The 21,606-nt window shown below is 38.8% G+C and overlaps 1 protein-coding gene across 2 annotated transcripts; it reads left to right on the top strand.

The window, feature by feature from the left end:
• Positions 1-10,156: 10,156 nt before the first annotated feature.
• Positions 10,157-21,351, top strand: ap5s1 (adaptor related protein complex 5 subunit sigma 1). Of its 2 annotated transcripts, XM_025002580.2 has the most exons (4): positions 10,157-10,228; positions 10,304-10,488; positions 16,782-17,073; positions 20,684-21,351. In XM_025002580.2, the coding sequence occupies exons 2-4, from the start codon at positions 10,307-10,309 to the stop codon at positions 20,810-20,812; spliced, it is 603 nt and encodes a 200-aa protein (XP_024858348.1). In that variant the 5' UTR covers positions 10,157-10,228; positions 10,304-10,306; the 3' UTR covers positions 20,813-21,351. The 2 variants fall into 2 exon arrangements, with proteins under 2 accessions (XP_024858348.1, XP_017295873.1); XM_017440384.3 differs by lacking the exon at positions 10,157-10,228 and having other exon boundaries at positions 10,237-10,488.
• Positions 21,352-21,606: the final 255 nt, after the last annotated feature.

Raw genomic sequence — 21,606 nt, forward strand, 5'->3', positions numbered from 1 at the left:
AGCCACAGCCTCCTCCTCATCTGTAGCCACAGCCTCCTCCTCGTCTGCAGCCACAGCTGCCTCCTCGTCTGCAGCCACAGCTGCCTCCTCGTCTGCAGCCACAGCCTCCTCCTCGTCTGCAGACACAGCCTCCTCCTCGTCTGCAGCCACAGCTGCCTCCTCCTTATCTGCAGCCACAGCCGCCTCCTCATCTGCAGCCAGCTGCCTCTAAAGCAGCTCAAACTTCATCCAGGGCACGTCAACCAAAACAACCTCTAGATCTGTTAAAAATTTATGTTCTTGGCCAATAGACTCTTAGCCCCCTCTGCTGCTCCAGCCTGGTCCCATGGTCACATTAGATCATCATCTGAAACAACTAGTATCCTTCACTCATCTGCAGAAACTGTTCTTGGACCACCCATTTTCTCTAGGCCAACCAAAACTACTGGGTCAACAAGAATTGTCCTTTCTACACCCTCAGCCTCCAAAGTAGCAGCAATTAAAGATTTATCTTCTCCAAATCCAACCAAAAGCGTCTCTGTTAAAAATTCAAAAAGAAGTGGTTTGGATCTCTTACAGGACTATGTTTATGATTAAAAAAAAACAAAAAAACATTAAGTCCTTAAGCCAGCTTTGTGTAACTCATTAATTTAGTTGGTAATGTTGCACGTTCTAAATTACTTGCAAAAACATTGACTGAAAGGACTCTTATTTTACATTTTGTTTTGAGTTGAAATGCTCTTAAGTCTTATTTAAGTTTGAGTGTTTAGCTTGTTAATTGTATTGTAAGAAGCAATTGTTTGCACTATTCAAAGACACTTTTTATGAAACTGGGAATTATCTGATTCAGAGAAACATGTTAATTAGGAACCTTAGTAATATGAAAATAAAATTTGACATTGTTGATTTACTGCAAAAGAACTCAGGAAGCAGAGGATATCAGGCTATATTTGATTTTTTGAAACAGTGCAAGTTGTATAATAGGATATAGCTTTTATTTATTTATTTAGTCATATGGTCCACACTCCTTACCAGTTGGTGGCGGTAATGCTAACCTAATGTTTCTTGCCAACCGCCAATAAATTTCAACAAGAAGTAGAAGGTCAATTGATGGATGCTTGAGAGGTTCTTCCATTGATATTTTTTGTGAAACCATTCACAATGGAAACCACGCAAAGTCAGCAAAAGGTATTTTTACGTTCTTAAAACAGTTTTGTTCACATATCAAATCAACACGTTTATGTAGAATACGTTGAGAACTAGGGAAATTCATACAAGCTAAGGTTAAATTTAGCATGTAGCATAGCGAATTAGTTCTTTGCAGCACATCTTTAGAGAAAAATAGAAAAGTATATAACACATATAATTGAGAAATGAGGCCTATGCTCAGAGTTTGTTCTTTATTTTCTTTTTACAGATCCATGTATCTATTTGTAACATTCAGAAAGAAAAGAAATTACAGCCCTATTGCAAGGATGATAAATACAGATGTTCCCTTCGCTCATACAGAGGAGTCTTACCAGGCTGTGAACAAGTACTGCTATGGTTCACTAGAAAGGTATGTGAAATTGAACTGGATAAACATGAATGTTTGTTTCATAATTATCAGTTTTATAGTTTTTTATTTTTTTAAAGTTTAATTTTTTTGTGAAATATATGTTTTTTTTATACGGAGTTTCCATGTTCTCCCTGTGCACACGTGGGTTTACTCCGGGTCCTCCGGTTTCCTCCCACAGACCAAAAACATGCATGTTAGGTTAATTGATGACTCTTAAATTGTCCCTAGGTGTGAGTGAGAGTGTGAATGGCGATGGACTTGCGACCTGTCCAGGGTGTCCCCTGCCTCTCGCACAGTAACTGCTGGGGATAGACACCAGCTCCCCATGACCTGGAATGGAGAAGCGGGTAAAGAAAATGGATGGATGGATGTTTTTATACACCAATGGTGAAATCTTTTTAGAAACTAAGCTGCGAGCAGAGGGGGGTAGAGCACCCAAATGTGATACTCTAGTAAGAGTATTTCAATCAGTGGCAGCTGGCCAATAGAGGGTGCAAGGGCGCCACCCCACCACTCACGTTACCTTGAATAAGACGTAAAAAAATTAAATATTAGAAAAGTTTTCGAAAAATATGTATATATATATATATATATATATATATTTATATTTATATTAGTTGTGTAAGGTAAATATTTTATAGTTAATGATAAGTAAAGTTGTTTCCTTCATCGACGTTGTCTGATTGGTGACGTCTGATTGGCGCCCCGGGGCGCAAAAATCTTTGTCCATAGACTCTCGTTAAACGTTGCACATGTGCAGTAGCTCCTCTTCAGTACAAGAGATAGGAGATAGGAGATAGGACCATTCTCCTGCGCCCTGAGCTGAATGCAGCTGTGTTTACATTTCACCACCTCCCTCCGCCGGAGGCTGACGTCACATCCGTCTGTCAGAAAGTTCACCTGATTGAAAGGTCGAGTCGCGGGTGAGCTGCCTTTTATTCAAAGACAGTCACATAATGAACTTATTACTAAGTTACATACAAAAGGTAATAAATAAGTTCATAGTTTATAATTAGTTTAAGAAAATTTATGTTAAAAAACTGTTAAAATGTTTGGGTTTGAATTCTAATCGGAGTGAGACATCTGATCTTTGTTATATTGTACGTGCAGAATACGTGACGTAGTGAGAGCTCTCACCATAAAACAAGCTTTGATGTATTTTCTCTGGTAAAGTTTTGAAAAATAAGAGAGAAAACAGGTCTTATAAACACTAAATGTGTCCTACAGGCTTGTGCCTTGGGAGACCTCCGTCTGTGTAAGTATTGTTGTGTTCAGGAAGCACTTGTGCATATGTACATTTATATGTACATTATAATGTTGCTTTTGTTGGTTTAATCCATGTAAATACACTGGTGTGATACCTTAGTATATGTTTTGGTATATGTCTACTTTGGACTTATAGCCCCCCTGGAGAAAACTCCACCAGCCGCCACTGACTTCAATATATATTTAGTAATAAGTAGCTGTGCATGAAACTATGCACGTAAAAGCAACAAAGTATTTGGTTAAATGACTACTCTTAAGTACTGAGTAACTGACAATATATGGTGTTTGCTGTGTGAGTAATCTACAAACAACACAACAGGCTGGGCAGATGTAAACAGCAAAGCTTGAGCACAAACAAGAAGTAAAACTAGCAAAACTACTCCTAAAAGTAAATTTATTCCAGCAAAGTTACTCAAGTAGTTGTAACTCAGTAAATGAAATTAGTTACAGAGTAATATCACTTTGACAATGGAACTTTGTTGTTCTCAAAAGATTTAGATTTAGGCCATTGTGGATTTTATAAATAACTGGTAAATCCCACAAAACTATAATATTAACAATAATAAAGATTATACAGTAGTATACAGTGAGTAGTTTCAAACATACCTTTTTAAAACCACTCACTTGTACATTTCCTGATGTGTTATAACCTTAGCATTTGTGTTTGTAGCTATTACACTGTAAATTGTTGTCCTTGCTGTATTTTGAGTGTATATTAATCATATCTACAAAATATATTTTTGTTATTTTTAATTTTATTCCTTTTTTGGTTTTTGCAGAATTCCGTAACTTCTGAATCATTTGATGAACGGAACAATGACTTTCAAAATGGTGTCCAGCCAGCAGCAACCAACATGCACACAGCCATGGCAGGACAGCTACCTGTCCACTCAGAAGACATAATTACATTTACATTCATTAACAGGTGAGATCAACTGGAGTTAATTTCATAATCGTTCAAGTCAGAAAACCAGATTCCCTTCGCAGTGTTAAGATGTTCTCCCCACAACTGACAGTACAAAGACTGTGTGAGCTTCACAGGGAGTGGAAGACGAGGAGAGGACGGCATACCTGGACACTGTCCTGACCGTCAAATTGTAGTTGTCACACATTCTTGTTAATTTGTTTAATTGTATTAAATGCCATTTTAAATCATTTTTGGTGAAATACATAGGCCTTTGGAATTGTGCATTCATTTTTTTTTTGTTTATTTATTACTAATAAATGACAATTTGGTTTTTCTTTATTTTATTTTTTTCGTTTTAGGCCTGCAAGTGACTCCAAGCCAGAACGGTAGGAGCTGAATGCTCATTCAAAGCGGGTGGCAGCTGTGACGTCAGCGAAACTCCAGAGCTTTGTCCCGCAGAGGCGCTGCATTTAAAGGGGGCACACTAAAAATATGTCACTGGACACTGAATTTGAAGTTGAAACAGTGAAATGGTTTGTAAATAGTTTATGTGTTAAAGTAGTTTGTGTCAATGTCATTGCTTTCTCATATTTTTTCAGTAAATACACATCATGACAAATTAAACTGATGTCTGTACGTTGAAGCATGTAGGAGTTATGTTATCAAGTTGGCATATCCATTTGGATAGGACCTGGACATTCCCTCATAAAAACATCTCCACTATAGTGATTCTTTTGCGCTAATGTTCTAAAATTTGAACTCGAAACAGATAAGACTTCATTCTACAGCCTCATTTAGTTTTTCCGGTCTCAGCACCCTTCCTCCGTGTACAGTAAGTTGATAAAAAAGAGAAAAATCTAGGAGAGAAAAAAATGCTTGAAATCTCTGTGTTTTAACTTCAATAACTATTAATTGGTTAAAGTTACAATCATTTTGACTGCTGAGGTAAAAAATTCAAAGTGTTAACTTCACATGGAGCCCAAGCTTTGGTTTGCACTGCAAAAGGTTGAAGAATAGGAACTAATATAATTTGGGTACGTCTTTTCCAGGCTTCTTGGTTTTTTGAGGTGGAGTGGTAACTAAAATTCAACAGTTCAACATTTGAATAAAATTATTTACAGAATGTAGTTCAAATTAAACTTTTCTTCTTTTAAAAGGACCTTCACAAATAAATGCAAAACCTCAGACTTTCAACTCTAGTAAGGGAGAGTGTACTATTACAAACCACTTGTTTGTAGAGCTGGTAAATTTGGTAAAATGGACTTAGGTTAATCTAAAGTGGTACTGTTCACTTGAGTTGTTATTGCTACCAAGCCCTGACGCTGACTGTAAAAAAAATTGTGAAATACATCTGGTGAATGTTTATGAACCTCATTTTCATTATTTATAGCTATTTATTTAAAAATATTCACACACCAATAAATAAACTAACAACAAACAAATGATGGAACAAGCTCATAGAAACTATGGACCAGGAAGTGGAAAAGATTCATGAGGATGAAGAAGGGGAAGGCAGCTGGACCCAATGACATACCAGTGGAGGTATAAAAATGTTTAGGAGAAATGGCAGTGAGGTTTTTGACTCAATTCAATGGCAGTTTTGAGGGTGAGAAAATCCCTGAGGAATGGAGACGTGTGGTGCCAATCTTTAAGAACAAGGATGATGTACAGAGTTGTGGCAACTACAGGGAAATTAAGTTGATGAGCCACATGATGAAGATTTGGTAGAGTTCTGGAAGCTAGACTTGGACAAGAGGTGACTATTTGTGAGCAGCAGTATGGTTTTAATGGTTTTATGACAAGAAAGAGCGCCACAGATGCCATCTTTGCTTTGAGAATGCTGATGGAGAAGTACAGGGAGGGTCAGAAAGTACTTCATTGTGTTTTTGTGGATTTAGAAAAAGCATATGACTGGGTGCTGATGGAGGAGCTGTGGTGTTGAGTGAGGAATCTGGAGTTGCAGAGAAGTATGTTAGACTGGTACAGGACATGTATGAGGACAGCAGGACAGTGGTGAGGTCAGCAGGACATGTATGAGGACAGCAGGACAGTGGTGAGGACAGCAGGACATGTATGAGGACAGCAGGACAGTGGTGAGGTCAGCTGAAGGAGTGACAGATAGCTTCAAAGTGGAGGTGGGACTGCATCAAGGATCGGCTCTGAGCCCCTTCTTGTTTGCTCTGGTGATGGACACACTAACAGATGAGGTCAGGCAGGAATCTCTGTGGACTATAATGTTTGCAGATGACATTGTGATCCGTGATGACAACAGGGGACAGGTGGAAGAGAACTTGGACAGGTGGAGGTATATACTTGACAGACAAGGAAGTCAGTCGTAGCAAAGCAGAGTACATGTGTGTGAATGAGAGGGAGGCAGGTGGAACAGTGAGACTCAAAGGTGCACGACTTCAAGTACTTAGGGTCCACTGTCCAGGAAAACGGACTGTGGTAAAGAGGTGAAGAAGAGTCCAGGCAGAATGAACTAGATGGAGAAAAGTTTCAGGAGTGATTTGTGACAAAAAGGTTGGCAGCAAAGGTCAAAGGAAAGATTTACAGACAGTGGTGAGAGCAGCCATGTTGTATGGTTTGGAGACAGTGGGACTGACAAAAAGACAGGAGACAGAACTGAAGGTGGATAGGATTAGGAATGAGGTCATCAGAGGTACAGCACAGGTTGAACAACCTGGTGATAAAGTTAGAGAGGTCAGACTGACATGGTTTGGACATGTGCAGAGGAGGGACAGTGGGTATATTGGTAGAAGGATGTTAGAGATGCAGCTGCCAGAAAAAAGACAAACTGGAAGGCCAAAAAGAGATATATGCATTCAGTTAGAAAGGACATGGAGATAGTTGAAGTGAGGACAGAGAACAGAAGACAGAGTAAAATGGAGGAGGATGACTCACTGTGGTGAATACTGAAAAGGGAACAGCTAAATGAAAAAGAAGAAGGAGCTTTGCCTAAAGTGAATCAGTTCAAATTTTCATTTGAATCTGGTTTTAGGTTTCAGTCACTTATGACTCCATAATTTTGCTTGTGTGCCTTCAGTGTGCAGGATTCAGAGAAAACTTTATCCACATTTGAGCTCTTTTAACAGAATGTTTTTTGTTTTGTTTGTTTGCCTTAAAAGGGGACACTGGTGTTCCTGCACTCTGAGTGGTTTGTTTTTTTATTTTTTCAAAATTTTCCCTCCAATGCCCAGACTTGGGAGTGGCCTGTCTGTTGTGCTACGTGTTTCCCTTCCCTCTTCCCTCCCACACATACATTCCTTTCTGTGGAGGCAGAGCCTGGTAGTCTGACATGTTTTGACAAGAGGATAACAGTTCTTCCGTTGTACGGGGGGAGGGAAAATCCACCACCACGTGCTGGTAAAACGTGACCTGCCTGATAATGGAAAGGTTGTAAAAGCACAACTGATTTGCACAAGTGTAATTGAGTCCTATACTCCATGGTGTAGGAGGAATGGGATCACACTTCAGTAGTAAAACAAAAGCCTAAGTTAATTTTGCTTTAGCCATCTTTACATTTATTTCTAAATGTGGTTGTAGTGTTAATTAATGGGCTTATTTAGTTATTGCAAAATGATAAATTGACCATTCTAAGATTTTTGTTTTATTAATGAAGTGGCTTTGCACATAAATCAATGGTTGCAAACCTTTTTCAATGCAGTCGTACTTCTCCACTTCATTAGATAGGGTTTAAATCAAAGATCAGTCTTCATCAGATTAAGTCTACAGTTGGAAAATAAAGTGCATGTGAATTCAAAGCAAACTTAGATGCTTGTTAAAACTGCCTCATTTTCACTCCGAGGTAAATTTTATAAGCTGAAAATTCTAAAGAAATAAAGACAATATGCATTCTTTGCATTCCATTAGATATTTTGCTAACAGGCAGACACAGACATGGACAAAACCACTGTCAATTGCCTTTGCCTTTCGGCAGTGAGGTGATTAAAAAGGTACAGACACAGTGTCACCCATTAACACCATTTTGCTTTGACTAGCTGTCCGCAGACTTTGACAGCAAACTGTCAAACCAGCCTGTAAATCAAAGTTAAAACCTGACAAAGTGAGGCATGCAGTGGAGGCATGAGTATGGCTCATGGGTGTGAAATAATGAACTACTTTTATGAGTTGTTTGTGTTGTTTTTAGCTTCCTTTATTTCAAAGTCATAGGCCTCATTGTCATTGGTTCTTACATCTAGCTGACTGCCCTTTCTGTCACCCACATCCTGTTGTTCCTATCCTAGGTGTTTCATCACAAGGAAATATGACAGAGTTCAAAAACATTCATCCTCGCATGATTTTTTTTGGTGAGTTTGATATGAGCTATTGTACACCTTTTCATGCATTTGTTCAGAATAAGCTTTAAGCTCATGTCAAACAAGTACTGCAGGGTCAGACAATGGGGGTTTGACTTCAGTTTCATATTGAACACGCACAGGTTTTAGCCAGTTGTTATCTGCATCAGCCCTTCTTATTAACTTCCTTTTTACTGTGTAAAATTGTAAAAAAATTGATAAACAGTTTCATATCAGCAGCCTGAAGAGTCCTATCAGTCAAACCAAACTTGATTCTTATTTAAATTTGTTAATAAATAATAGCACATTTTTTATGTTTAGGTGAACTTTAGAGGTGCAGGAGGGAGCTTTTAGTTTCTGGCCTTTATAATCAGTAATGGCCTTCATATTAAACATAGTCATTTACAGTCATTATATTAGGCCCATGACACTTACACATTAAGGACTGAGAGTGAAAAAGTTAACAGGATGTGGATGTTTTCTGAAGTTTCCTTCTGTCACAGCAGTTACTTCTTCACATGCACAGAGACATGTACCAACCCACTTAGCAGAAGGTCACATAGTGAAGAAGTGTAACCAGTAGCAGCTGTTGAGACACTCTGGTCCTACACAGTCTCCTTCTATCTCTTATTTGTGATAGCAACATTGACTTGTGTAAGCACCTTTATTCAAAGATTCACTCATTTCAGCTTCTTATTTGCATTTCCTTGTAAGGCATTTTGCTGTATAATATCAAATTGTTCAAATCATCTCACTCTGTTCAAACGTCTTCAGACTCACAGTCTAAATTATTAATTATCATTTAGTCACAACAATTAGAAATTCTTTTTCTTTTTTGGTTGGTTAAAAGAAGGAACAAAATCATGAGCGCCATCTTCTGGTTGGATCAATGTATTATAACAAGCCAGCCGAGAAAGGTCAGCTGATCAATCTGTACAGGAGCATTTAGAACCACATAGACAGCAGCACTTGAAGTTGAAATGAGAGAAATGCCGTTAGCAATAAGAAGAGACCAATTAGCAATACATTACTGGATCAACTCTAAAGGAAATAACCCGGAACACACAACATTAGAAATTTTGAAACCAAGCTGGGAGAACAAAAAGAATGAGAAATCATGGACATGAAAAAAGACAAAAGGTTTGTTTTTAATTCACACACAGTACAGGCTTATATAAATAGCTATTATAATTATGTGAAGATATACACAGATGCATCACAAACAATAACAGAAAAAGTAGGAGTGACATATATAATACTAAAAAAAGAAAAGAATCACAAATCAAGTATCAGTATGTTGTTCTGGCAGTGAAGTGGGTAGAATATGCAAGACCATTAAAAACAATAATCTGTTCAGATTCAAGCTTAACACTCATCAGAACAGTCATTCAGACAGCCAATTGTAGCCACAGCTGCCCTGGGGGAGGCTGACATCACACCAGTGCCACCGAGCCCTCTGACCACCACCAGTAGGCAAGGTGTCTTGCCCAAGGACACAATGGCTGAGGTTGATGGAGCAGGGGCTTGAACCAGCCACCCTCTGATTTTAGGACAAACCCCTTACCTCCTGAGCCACTGCCACCCCGAGAAGTAGAGTCTATAGTAAAAACAAAAACAAACAAACAAAAAAAAAACTGAAGGAGAAATGGCAAAAAACAATGGGAAGAAGATAATAAAGGAAGATGGTAATATAGGATTCAGAGACAAGTAGGAGAAATGAGAATGGGAGGAAGGAAAGAAGAGAAGAAAGATTAATGAGCACACTTAGATTTGGACACACTGCACTAAATAATAAATTATATAAAATTCAAAAACATGATACAGGTTAATGTGAGCACTGCGGACAAGAAGAAACCATAGAACATATCATTTTAGTATGTCAGAAGTATGAATGATACAGAAGATGGATGACAGAAGAATTAGATAAAATAAATAAATAAAAGAAAAATGTTATCTAATAAATATATTGCAAAAAGAAATAAGAAGTAAGAGTGTACAGAGTATTTAGATTTTTTTAAAAACAAAGTTAGGAAAAAGAATATAAGGAACATTATATAAAAATATTTTGATCCACACTCCATATCAGTAGGTGGCGGTAATGCACACCTTCCGTTGTTTGCCAACTGCCATAAAAACACCACATAATAATAATAAGGTCAGCTGATCAAACCCGGAAGTCGCCAGAAATAGTCGGCAATTGAAGGGAATAGTTCGTAAAAAGTAAGCGTCGTTTAGTGTATTATTATTATTATTATTATTATTATTATTATTATTATTATTATCTGCGTGCTTGAGAATATGGTGCGGTGCTTCCTGATCCACACCGTGTGCCCTGTCAGCGCGCTGTCTGCCGGGGAGAGCCGGGTGCTTTACTCCCGTGTGTTCGGTCCAGATGAGTCGGTTCTGACTGAGCAGCAGCGAGAGCTCAGCCCGGAGGAGAGGAGACTTCTGCATAAGGAGAAGATATCTGTGGTGGCGAGGTAAGTGCACTATGAAAAGTAAGTTTTAGTCATTTAGTCCGGTGATTAAAACTTGTGCAGTGGTTCACAAGGTTCATTTGCTAACAGACAAACAGGTCTGACTCTAACAGGTAATGTTAAAGTTTTAAGTAAAGATCTCGGTCAATGAGTAACACTTGGACGATGTGTGGTGAATCACTCTCAGCTACAACCACACCAAGCTTTAGCAAAATATATGTAAAACTGATTGAATTACACCCACGTTCGGGTTTTCTTTGATCAGTTGGTTGTGGTGGCCATATTGAAATGGGTTGTCTTTAGAATGTAATCAGTTGTAGATGTACATCTCAGGATTATTTTCTGAAAGTTTCATTACTATCCATTATATTTTGCCAAGAGACAGACAGAATTGACACTAAATGGGTATTGGCAGCATTTTAAACAAAGATCTTGACTAACCAGTTAATGCTTAGCATATGTGTTGGGGATTAGTCTCAGCTACTGTGATATCACACCAAACTTTAGCTCAATATTTGTAAAATTGACTAAGTTACAGCCATATCTTTGGTTCTTAAGATTGGTTGTCTGTGGTCTCTGTCATGAATGAGGCTGACTCCACAAGTTAATTTTCTTTCAGGTCCTCACTGAATGATTACTTTCTGCAAGTTTCATTAAAATTCATCCAATGGCTCATGAGATAGTTTCATAACGAACAGGCACTGCAGGCACAAAAACATTATTGTCCGTCTTTGCTTTTCAGCAGCATACAGTTTTTATGTCACACTGTCCAAAGCACATTCACTCTATGAATGAAGCCCAAACTGATAACTTTCAACTTTGGGTAGTTCTTAACAGACTTCATGGTGTTTGAACACACAAGCACTTTTCAATGGTGACTGCTAAAAGGCTCAGAGTCACTAAAATGTAATGTAATGATTTCCAGAGCACTTTGAAAATATACACCTACCTATGGAGTAGTTCTTATTATTTTTGCATTTACCCTAACATGATTTAATAATGTGATAGAATTTTATTGTCGTTGTTCATATTTTATGTAAGTTTTTTAACTTATACAAGTTAACAACTACAGAATATACTAGAACTGCAAGCAGTTATCAACGGGTTCCAAGCATCCTCTCTCCGCTCCCGACGTCCCGCCGGCGTCTTTCAGCCAGCGGACCGAGTCGGAAGTTGTCAGGACGGTGCGTACTCAAAAGCGTTCTGTGAGATGCAATGGTATAATTTCTGAAGAAATCTCGGGAAGAAAAAGCTAACTGCCATTTTATACCACAGAGCCAAAGAAATAAATTCATATAAAATCCATTATTCATTCAAAAAATACCAAAATTTTCTCAGATGATCAAGTCTACATCTGTAATAATATGCATTTATCTCCATGTCCGTACTTTCAATGCTGTTTCAGTAAAAAAGGGTAACTGTAATTTCATACCACAGCGAGCCAAATAAATATTCCTAAAAAATCCATAACTCTTCCAAAAATTACCAAAATATTCTCTAATGACCATGCCTACATGTGGAATAATTTTCTTTTATTTCTATGTTCCTGGATTGAACACTTTCTTTATGAAAAATTGATAACTTCATTTTCATGATGTCCAGCTAATAGCAAAAAATTGAAACTTTATCATAAAATTTCCCAAATATTGTCACATCATCGTGTGCATATATGTGGAATAATGTTTGCACTTCGGGAAATCTCCACACTTTTGTACAAGAGATTAACCTTCGTCGTAGCTGTGCTAGTCATACTGAAATATATTCAGAAATTTGTTAAAAATGAATGTCTCAAAAAAATCTCAAAATAGTCACAGTTGATCATTATCATGTCCTTTGTTTGCCCAAATTTTCCAATCCACCATAGTATAGAGGTTTTTCCAAAATAAAATAAAAACCATCCATGTTGGATAGCATTTATGTTTTCATTTATTAACCACAAGGGGGCGCTCAAATTCGAGCGATATTTCTTGTGCTTTGTAGTTAGGCTAGATCTGAACAGAGTACCAAACTTGAAGCCGTTCGGCCAAACAGAGTCTGAGCACTTTTAGGGTTCATGTAAGGAACATAACTTGTACGTCTTAGCACTCTAAATTCAACAAGTGATTTTTTTGTGAACTTTTCTAAATGTTAAAGGCTACACATACATTTTTGCACATAAGCCACGCCCAGTTTGACCAATCATTACCATATTGATAACATAGTTTCAGGGTTGTACCGTGAAGATACCCACCAAGTTTCATGTAAGTCCATTCAACCATTTCGGCAGTATAAATTTTGCCTACTTATAGCGCCCCCTAGTGTTGGATTAGGCTGAAAATGGAGAGAAACCCTTTATTAGGCACCACTGTTCTAAAATGTATTGATAAAATTTAAACTATTTGGAAGTTACGCTCAATAAACTGGTTTTTTGGGGGTGTGGGGGTGGATTTTATTTTGTTTACGCGTATTTCATAAACCAAAATGTTTTTGGAAAATCCGTTCACATCGTTTGGTTACCCAGTCGTCCAAACATACCACGTGAAATTTCGCTTCATTTGACTTTGAGCCTCGGGAGGAGTTAACGGAAGAAGGTTCAGCATATTTTGCAAATGTTCTATTAATTAGCATAATTTTACAATTTTTTTTCAGAACTCATGTAAAAACTCATGGTTTACAGAAAACACCAGAATTGAGATACTGTGTGTACATGTAGTAGCTGTGAAAGAATTTGCAAAAAGGCATTTCCTGTTGTAACAGTGCCACCTAGAGATCAAATTTTACAACTTTTCCCTCTAACGTAGAGAGCACAATTCTATAGTTGATCGTTGATTGCCGCAAAGTTATAGTTCGATTTGGCTGAGTTCAAAGCTCAAATGTGAGATAGCATATAAGCCACGCCCACTTCATTATAATATTCAAGATATAGTCTCAAGGTGTGGTCTTGATCATCTGTACCAAGTTTGGTGTAAATCCGTCAGGCAGTTATTCAAATATAAACTTTTTGAAATTATAGCGCCCCCTATCAATATAACTGCCTAAAATTTAATAAAAAGTGGCAACATCTCATCCACTATTGGGATCTAAATGCATTTTCCATAATCTTAAAGTTTGGCGGAGATATTCATAGTTAACTCTTGTGCTAGCTAGCGCTGAAGTGTTTGGTATCATTCGCACAAAATTCAAAAATTTTAAAACTTTTTAAGCTTTGCTTTAGTAGATCAGTTTACAGATGTTATGTACCAAGTTTCACGTTGATCCAGCTTTTAATGTGGGAGTAGTATTTGAAAGTAGGTTTTGCCTTTATTGCGCTATAGCAAAAAATTGAGTTAGGCGGAAGTGGGCGTGGCCAATGTAAAAGTGATGCAGAATCATCCAAACTTTAAGGTCCCATCAAGATTTTGAGTGTAAGACTTGCGATTTAGGAGTTATTAGCAAAAACGCAATGTCCTGTGCTATAGCGCCCCCTAGGTATGGGACGATATGATTTTTTTTTTGTCTGAGTAGCGGTAAACCTTGGATCGGTGTCATGAGAAACCAGTGAAAGGAATTAATTATCATCGGAAACTAAAATTCAAGGCATGCTGGTCAGGTCCCGGATCCAAAACATCACAGAGATTGATGCTCCTTCTAGCCTTTTCTTTATCTTGGAGAGGAAACACGGGCGGAGGAAGTTTATCCACTGTCTGCTGTCAGACACAGGGGCAGGGCAGTAACTGAGTGAACCAGGTCAGATCAGGAGGAGGGCTGTGGAGTTTTACTCTTTTCTATTTAGAAGCGAGTATAAGGAGAATGAGGAGCTGTTTTGGGAGTTCTGCAGTGAGCTACCCCAGGTTTCCGAGGAGTCCAACACCCACCTGGAGCACCCCCTGGGGCTTCATTAGCGCCACACAGCTCTTCAGAGAATGCCAGAAGGCTCCTGGCATCGATGGGCTCACGGTAGAGCTTTTTAAAGCCTACTGGGACATTTTAGCAAAGGACCTGCTGGATGTCTTCAACGAAAGTCTGGTAACAGGTTCACTCCCGCTGTCTTGCCGCAGGGCAGTCATTACTCTCCTGCTGAAAAAAAGGGAACCTGCAAGACTGGTGCCCTGTGTCTCTCCTCTGCACCGATTAGGAAATCCTCTCCAAGGCCCTGGCAACTAGGCTGAGAGGAGCTATGGAGCAGGTCATCCATCAGATCTATTGTGTCCCCAGCAGGTCTATGGTAGATAACATCTACCTAATTCGGGATGTTTTTGAAGCCTCCAGTTCATTGGGTCTAAAAAACGCCTTGATTTCACTAGATCGGGGGTCGGCAACCCGCCGCTCTAGAGCCGCATGCAGCTCTTTGGCGCTGCCCTAGCGGCAGAAGTCCTGCTCTACTGGAGCGAAGATAGTTTTAAATATTTTGGTGTTTATTTGGGAGATAAAACTATTGTACAAAAGAACAGGGAAAATGTGGAGGAAAAAGTTAAAAACAAGTTGGCAAAAAGGAGATGGCTACACTCCCAAATGTCGTATAGGTGCAGGAGGCTGGTTTTAAATAATCTTGTTGCATTGCAGCTGTGACACAAGCTCTCTGTTTTAGATCCACCACCAGGTCTGCTAGTAAAAATACTCTCTGTTTTAGATCCACCACCAGGTCTGCTAGTAAAAATACTCTCTGTTTTAGATCCACCACCAGGTCTGCTAGTAAAAATACTCTCTGTTTTAGATCCACCACCAGGTCTGCTAGTAAAAATACAATTAGAAATGGTTGATTTCTTCTGGAAGGGTTTACATTGGGTGCCACAGTCTGTCTTGTTTTTACCAAGAGAGGAGGAAGGCCAGGGCCTTGTCCACCTGGCCACCAGAACAGCTACTTTTCGTATACAGTTCCTCCAGAAGTTCTTGGTAGGACCTCCTGACATTGTCTGGAGGGACGTAGCCAGCTGCATTCTCAGGCATGTGACTAACCTGGGGTTGGATGTTTCTCTGTTTTTAACTGATTTCAGCCATTTAAAGTTAAAAGGGTTACCTCAGTTTTATCAGGGTCTTTGTAAATTATGTGCCCTTTTTAATTTAAATCCATCAAAAACGCGTAACTCTCTGCATTGGCTTTTAGAAGAGTCTTTAGTCTGTGGGTCGAAGCTGGATGTCTGTTGCATTGCAGTACTGGGACTGTCGGAAGCGCTGTGCAAGTCAAAAACGACAACTATGAAGCATCTGGTGGAGGCAGCTGGACCGGACCTTTCCAACATCCAGGCCATTGGTTCTATACTAGGGCTCTTGTCCGCTAGGCTGGTACAGCGCTTCCTGAACCTGGTGAAGAAGAATCTATTGACTAAAGAGAGGCATCTCCTCCAGCTGTTTTTTTGTAGGAAAGACCCACCAGACCTGACAGACTCATTCCCTGATCTGTTCCTGGATCCTGGCTTCACAAAGGGCAGGGGTCCTCTGTTATCCAGCACAGACCCATAGATCAGTTTATTCAGTACCGGTCCAAAGATACTTTATAAAAACTGTGTCAAGGTCATGAACAAAAGAACCTTGCAGAACCGAGCCGTCAGCATGTTGGCCGACAGACTGGGAGGGCGAATCCCTCAGTGGAGGACCCTCTACAAGCCTCCATTAAAGATATGGACTGGTGATCTCCAATGGAGGATACAACTTGATGCCATTGCCACAGACTCATTTTTTATCAGTCATTAGCTCAGGGGTTTTAAATGAGTGTCCTTTCTATGGTCTGTCTGAGTGTTTTTCATGTTTTTATGGATTGTGAACAGCTGATGGTTTTTTTTTTTAATCTCTTCATAAGGATGTTTAGCCTGTATGGCTTAGTTTTTTTTTTTACCAATTCTGTTGTTATTAATGATGTACACTACAGCAGAGCCACTAAGTTAACATCCCAAATTTAAGTTTTTTAGTTGCTGAAGCAAAAATGGCTATTTATTTATCTCGCAAGGACAGTCTGCATGCTAGACCTCAATTTGATGGCGTGGCTTTGTGGAAGTGCAACATCAAGGCCAGGCTGAGGTTGGAGTTTTTTTTTCACAGTTTCACTGGGAATATGGAGGATTTTTTGCAGCTATGGGGCTTTAGTGGGGTTTTGTGCAATGTATCTACTCAGGGAGAACGGCAATACAACAAGCACCTTATTTAAATCATTTTTAGGCCTATCCTGATGTGATTTTTATTGCTGTGTACTTGATAATTGTGAATAAAGTTTTTGTTAAAATCTAAAAAAAAAATCTTCTGCATATTATTATTATTATTATTATTATTATTACTCAGTATTTTGCTGTTTGTGCAGAACCACTGCCTGTAGCACTGACATCCAATGTGCTTCTCCTACTCAGGCAGGTCAGGAGTGCCATCTTTCTGTCCAGGGAGGCTTCGAGTCAGCTACTGGTGGAGACAGTGCTAGGTGAAGAGGCTGTAGCCATGCAGGATGCAGATAGCGGAGTGGTGCATCTAAGAGTAGGAGATCCTTTCACTGCAGAGATGAGTGCCTTGTGGCTGGGAGTCCAGAGTCTGGGCTTCACACTGGTTTGTGAGCCCCACGAGAACTTGTTGCTGGCTGAGGGAACCTTGAGAAACCTGACACGACACTGCTTAGAGAACCTGCACATGCTGGGGCAAGGCAGTGAGGTAAGCACATAGGCCTTGAGTACAAACTGTGTATTAACATACTCCTAAAATGTACTTTTTCAAAAGGGGTTTGTCAAAACAAGACTGTGCAAATTTAATCACTGGCATAATTTGAATATTATACAAACTATCACAATAGTTGGATTATCTGACCACTGTCATAAAGAAATATTATTAAAAATAAATAAATAAACATGGCACAATATATTTAGCAGTTGGTGGAAAACGCTATATAAAACCTTCATTTAACCTTTTTGTTGTTTAACCAAAAATATTTTGTGAACGTTTGCCTGGAAGAGTCCCTGTGTTATCCCTGATCTGCATAAAGATGCAAAATGTAATTTTATTCTCAAAAAAATGGTGATTTCTTTCCTCTTTGAGGTTGTTTTTGATCATTTTTTTTGATCCATGGGTCCAACCATTTTTGAGCAAGCAAGCACTGTTGTTGTAACACCACCACTGATTAGACAAGAGTTCTTATTTATCTGCTAAGGCTTCTGATTTGACGATGTGGGGGTGTAACACTGTGTCGTTTTCCAGGCAGTTCAATTTTGCAAGATTACTTACTTCGGGTTTAGAGCCTTGGGGGATAGTTCCTTGTCTTGGCTAAATTAATTCTCACAAATTGCCCTCAAAAACTGCTAAATTTGGAATCTTCAAACACCTTTCCAGCCTTGTTCCAAAAGCCAGAAAATGCATTTCTGATATTCGAAATTTTTAATTTTTCTAGGGGATGGCCCCCAGATCCCCCTTGGTCGATCCCTGACCACCCACTGGGTCCTACGTTTTCTAAATGCCTCTTTTACACGGACCCTAATTCAGAAGTCCGGCTCTACTCCGCTCTACTCTGCTCGGCTCTATAAAGAATGCATCGCGTTCACACCGGCCAGTTTGGTCGGTAGCCTCCTCGTGTTGCGGGGGGCCACGGCGCGGGGGGGTGCACTACCAAAACTTAGCGCAAGTTGTGTAAACAACAGAAGAGTTATGGACAACGTTGGCCCTGTGTTTTTGTTGTTTTTTTAACTTATGGGGATTCTCCTACTCCTGAAACTTTAAATCCGTGTTCAGGCCCATTGCAGTGACTTCATGTAACTTTGACAAAAAGTGACATAAATGTGAGTTATATTTATATTTCAAAAGACAATAGGAATTGATACTTTTAGAAGTTTAATTGTTCAAATTGATTGCAATATGTGATTGGAATTTTTGCATCAGAATGACACTGCAATACAAGTAGGAACAGAATTGTTTAACAGCTCACCAGCTTGGTCACACTCTGCTGTAGGATACATCCAATTCTACAACCAGTGTGTATGTACCATCTCACCTTTTAAGTACCAAAATTGGATAAATATGACTGTTTAAGTTTTCAGCAGAATGTATTTAAAAAAATAGTGATTAGTTTTACTGTCAAGCTAATTATTTCAATTCAATTCAAAAATAGTTTATTTATCCCAAAGGAAAATTAAATGTTGTTGTAGCTCATAATCCTGGTTTCGTCAAAGAGTTGTTATAGATGATGATTACTGTAGGCAAGAAGGATCTCTCGTAGCGGTCTGTCCCGATGTGTCCTCAGTCCTGGTGTCCTCAAATAGCTCCACCAGGTGAGCCTCGCTGGCCTCTTGCGGAGCCATGACGGCCGAGCTCTGGAAACACAGGTCAGTCTTGAAGTCCTGGGTGATCTTCCAGACCAGGCGCTGGGAGGGCAACTTCCAGATGAGCAGCTAAATGGAGCTAGTTTGTAATAATCAAGTGAAAAATATAGAAAAAGCCCTGCCCTAACAAACCTGATTCTATTATGTAAATGAAGCTGTGGTCTTGTATTTGGAAAAAATACAAACCAAAAACAAAACTGAATTACAAATTAATCTCACGTTTTATGTTGCAGGTAAGTTCTAAATTTATCTTAAAGATGGCTTTTTTACCCTTTTTTAAAATATGTGAATACTCAAACAAATTTGCATTATTCTAAAGAAATAGTAATTTCCTTGTGTAGACCTATAAGGCACTTTTTGTCTTAACACAAAAAATAACAGGCACAATTTTACTTAAATGAATACAAATTGTATTTTTTTATATAAACAATATTTCAAAGAAACATATTTAAGTATGTAATTTTTTTTTTTGTGGCTCTTAACAAACTTTATTTCATTGGAAAGATGGTTAAAAAATGGCTCTTTTAAACATAAATGCTGCAAATCCTTGAACTAGACGTACAATCAAGGAAGCAGTTTCCAAATGCTAAAAGCACCTAACTAAATATAAACAACAGTGCAGAGTGCAGGGTTTCCCCCAGAAAAGAGGCTAAGCCCGGTGGTAGGTGGCCGATCGCCGGCCGACCGTGATTTAGTAAACAAAATGATTAAAGTTGACAGAAAATCAAAAATATGGCTATTTATTATTTGATATTGTAAGATATTTGTGACAAATATTTACACAACTAGAGTTTTAAAAAAAGGCACTTTTGCAATACTTTTTAAAACAAAAATACATTTAAAATAAACACTAATTGATTGCACCTAATTTAAATCGTAATTTAAGTCACATTTACAAATAAATTGAATTAACATAAATGAAAAAGTGCAAACAAAGCACCAACACACGTCTCAGGTCAAGGCCAATGAATAACAACAGAGAACTCTGACAAACAGACAGATGCTGTACTGTACTGTGCTTTTTGTGGCACAGGCTGCATGTTGGATCACTACATGGAACAACAAAACATATCTAATGCTGAATCTAATAGCATCATTTTACTGATAAACAAGGATAATATTTTCACTAAGTATAAAACATGCTTACCGAATTCAGTCTTGTAAACCACCTGCTGGATTTCGGTTCAACTAACTATTTTTGGTTAAACTCACTCATTCCATGTTTATTGCTGTGGCTCTGACAACATGCTAACTCCAGCGGTAGCTGAAGGAGGCTCGGTCTCAGGGCTCCGCGAACAGCACGCGGACCTGAGCACGCAGTGTAGGCGTTTATACTTGGTGCTTACGCTGGTGCAGTATTCTCCGAAAAGACGGGACAGTATGCTACGTAACCAGTGGAAATACGGTAAAAAGAGAACAGATGTTGTCACATCAAATATGGCTGCACGTATTCAGGAGGAAGAACTGTTGTGTTTCTGGCTGTGATACAGAGAGAATGTTTAAACCTAAAGCATTTAGTTTGACTTTCATTGATTTCTTTGCTTATTTGCTTTAGTTGGGATTTGCCCATCATAGGACTAATCATAGGCTCGCCAGGCTTATCATACACTGGGGGAAACCCTGGTACATATGCATGTTGCTATTTTTTTGTCTACATTTATATAGTATACAAATCAGATTTTTTTTTTTCTTTTCTCTTTATTTCACTGAGGAAACTGCTTTTCTACAAATCATATAAGTGCAGCAACCAACTTTCACAGCAGCAGAAGTGGACAAAGCTTTTGTTGATGGTACTTGTCCTTCTCTTTTAGGTCTGTCATGAAACAGACCCACTGTGACAAGAGGGATGGTTTAGTTTTCATCAGTTTTCACTTGTTTTTTATTTTTTTGTTTTAACTACTTGCTTTGCAATGAAAAACACTGCAGTCATAAAATATTGTCTACTTTTCCTGCAGGTATTGCTGAAAAGCAACCGTATTGATGTTCTACTCAGCCGCCTGCTCTCTCACGGGCAGCTTCTCTTCCTTAACCATCGCTTCACCCAGATCCTGGAGAAGGAGGCCTCGGCTTACACAGCCAAATGACTCAAAGTGGCTGCAAGAGTCATTGCAAAGAGGTTAACTGTCACCCACAGTCTGACTTCCAGTCTGAGATCAATGCCCTCTAACTTCACCTGCTAACTCTAAACCAGCTCACAAGCTGTTTCCTTACCTCTGGTGTCATTTCTGTGCCTGGAGTAGATGAGTGGACTGTCTGCCGCTGCTGTTGGAGATTGCCTAACGTGTAAACTCAGAGTGGGATATATCTCCCTCAGCCACTTGCAGCTCACCGCTAGCTGTTTGTGTGGGAGGCTTCACTTCAAATCGTGTTTGTCAAATTGAAGAGTGGAAAGGAATATGTGGCAGATTAAAGATTGCAGCTGAAGAGACCAGTTAAGACTCACTCATCAAGATCAAAGTGTGCAACTTATCTAATATAACATACTTGAAAAGTCACTGTGTGGTTGTAAAGGGCCATAAATGACCTGGTTTTTGTATAGTTGGAGCATTCTGAATCTTGTGATTGTTATTGCTTTAATGTGATTTCTAACAATTACATACATAATAAAGAAAATTTAAAAAAATATATATTGTTTTTTCATAAAAATACAGTCATGTCACAGAATTATGGTGGCTGACAAGTGCAAATGCTCAGCAAACAGCTAAATGGCAAAATGCCCTGAAAACACACGAATGATGCAAACTATAAAACACAACCACAAAAAAAGAAATTCAACCGAAAAACACTGCAAAAGTAAAATGCTGCATTCACAGAAAATGGACAGAAGCATAAATATACAACCAACAAAACATGGAAAAAATAAAATTCAGCAAATACC

Source organism: Kryptolebias marmoratus, linkage group LG10 (genome assembly GCF_001649575.2).
Source record: "Kryptolebias marmoratus isolate JLee-2015 linkage group LG10, ASM164957v2, whole genome shotgun sequence".
Lineage (NCBI taxonomy): Eukaryota > Metazoa > Chordata > Actinopteri > Cyprinodontiformes > Rivulidae > Kryptolebias > Kryptolebias marmoratus.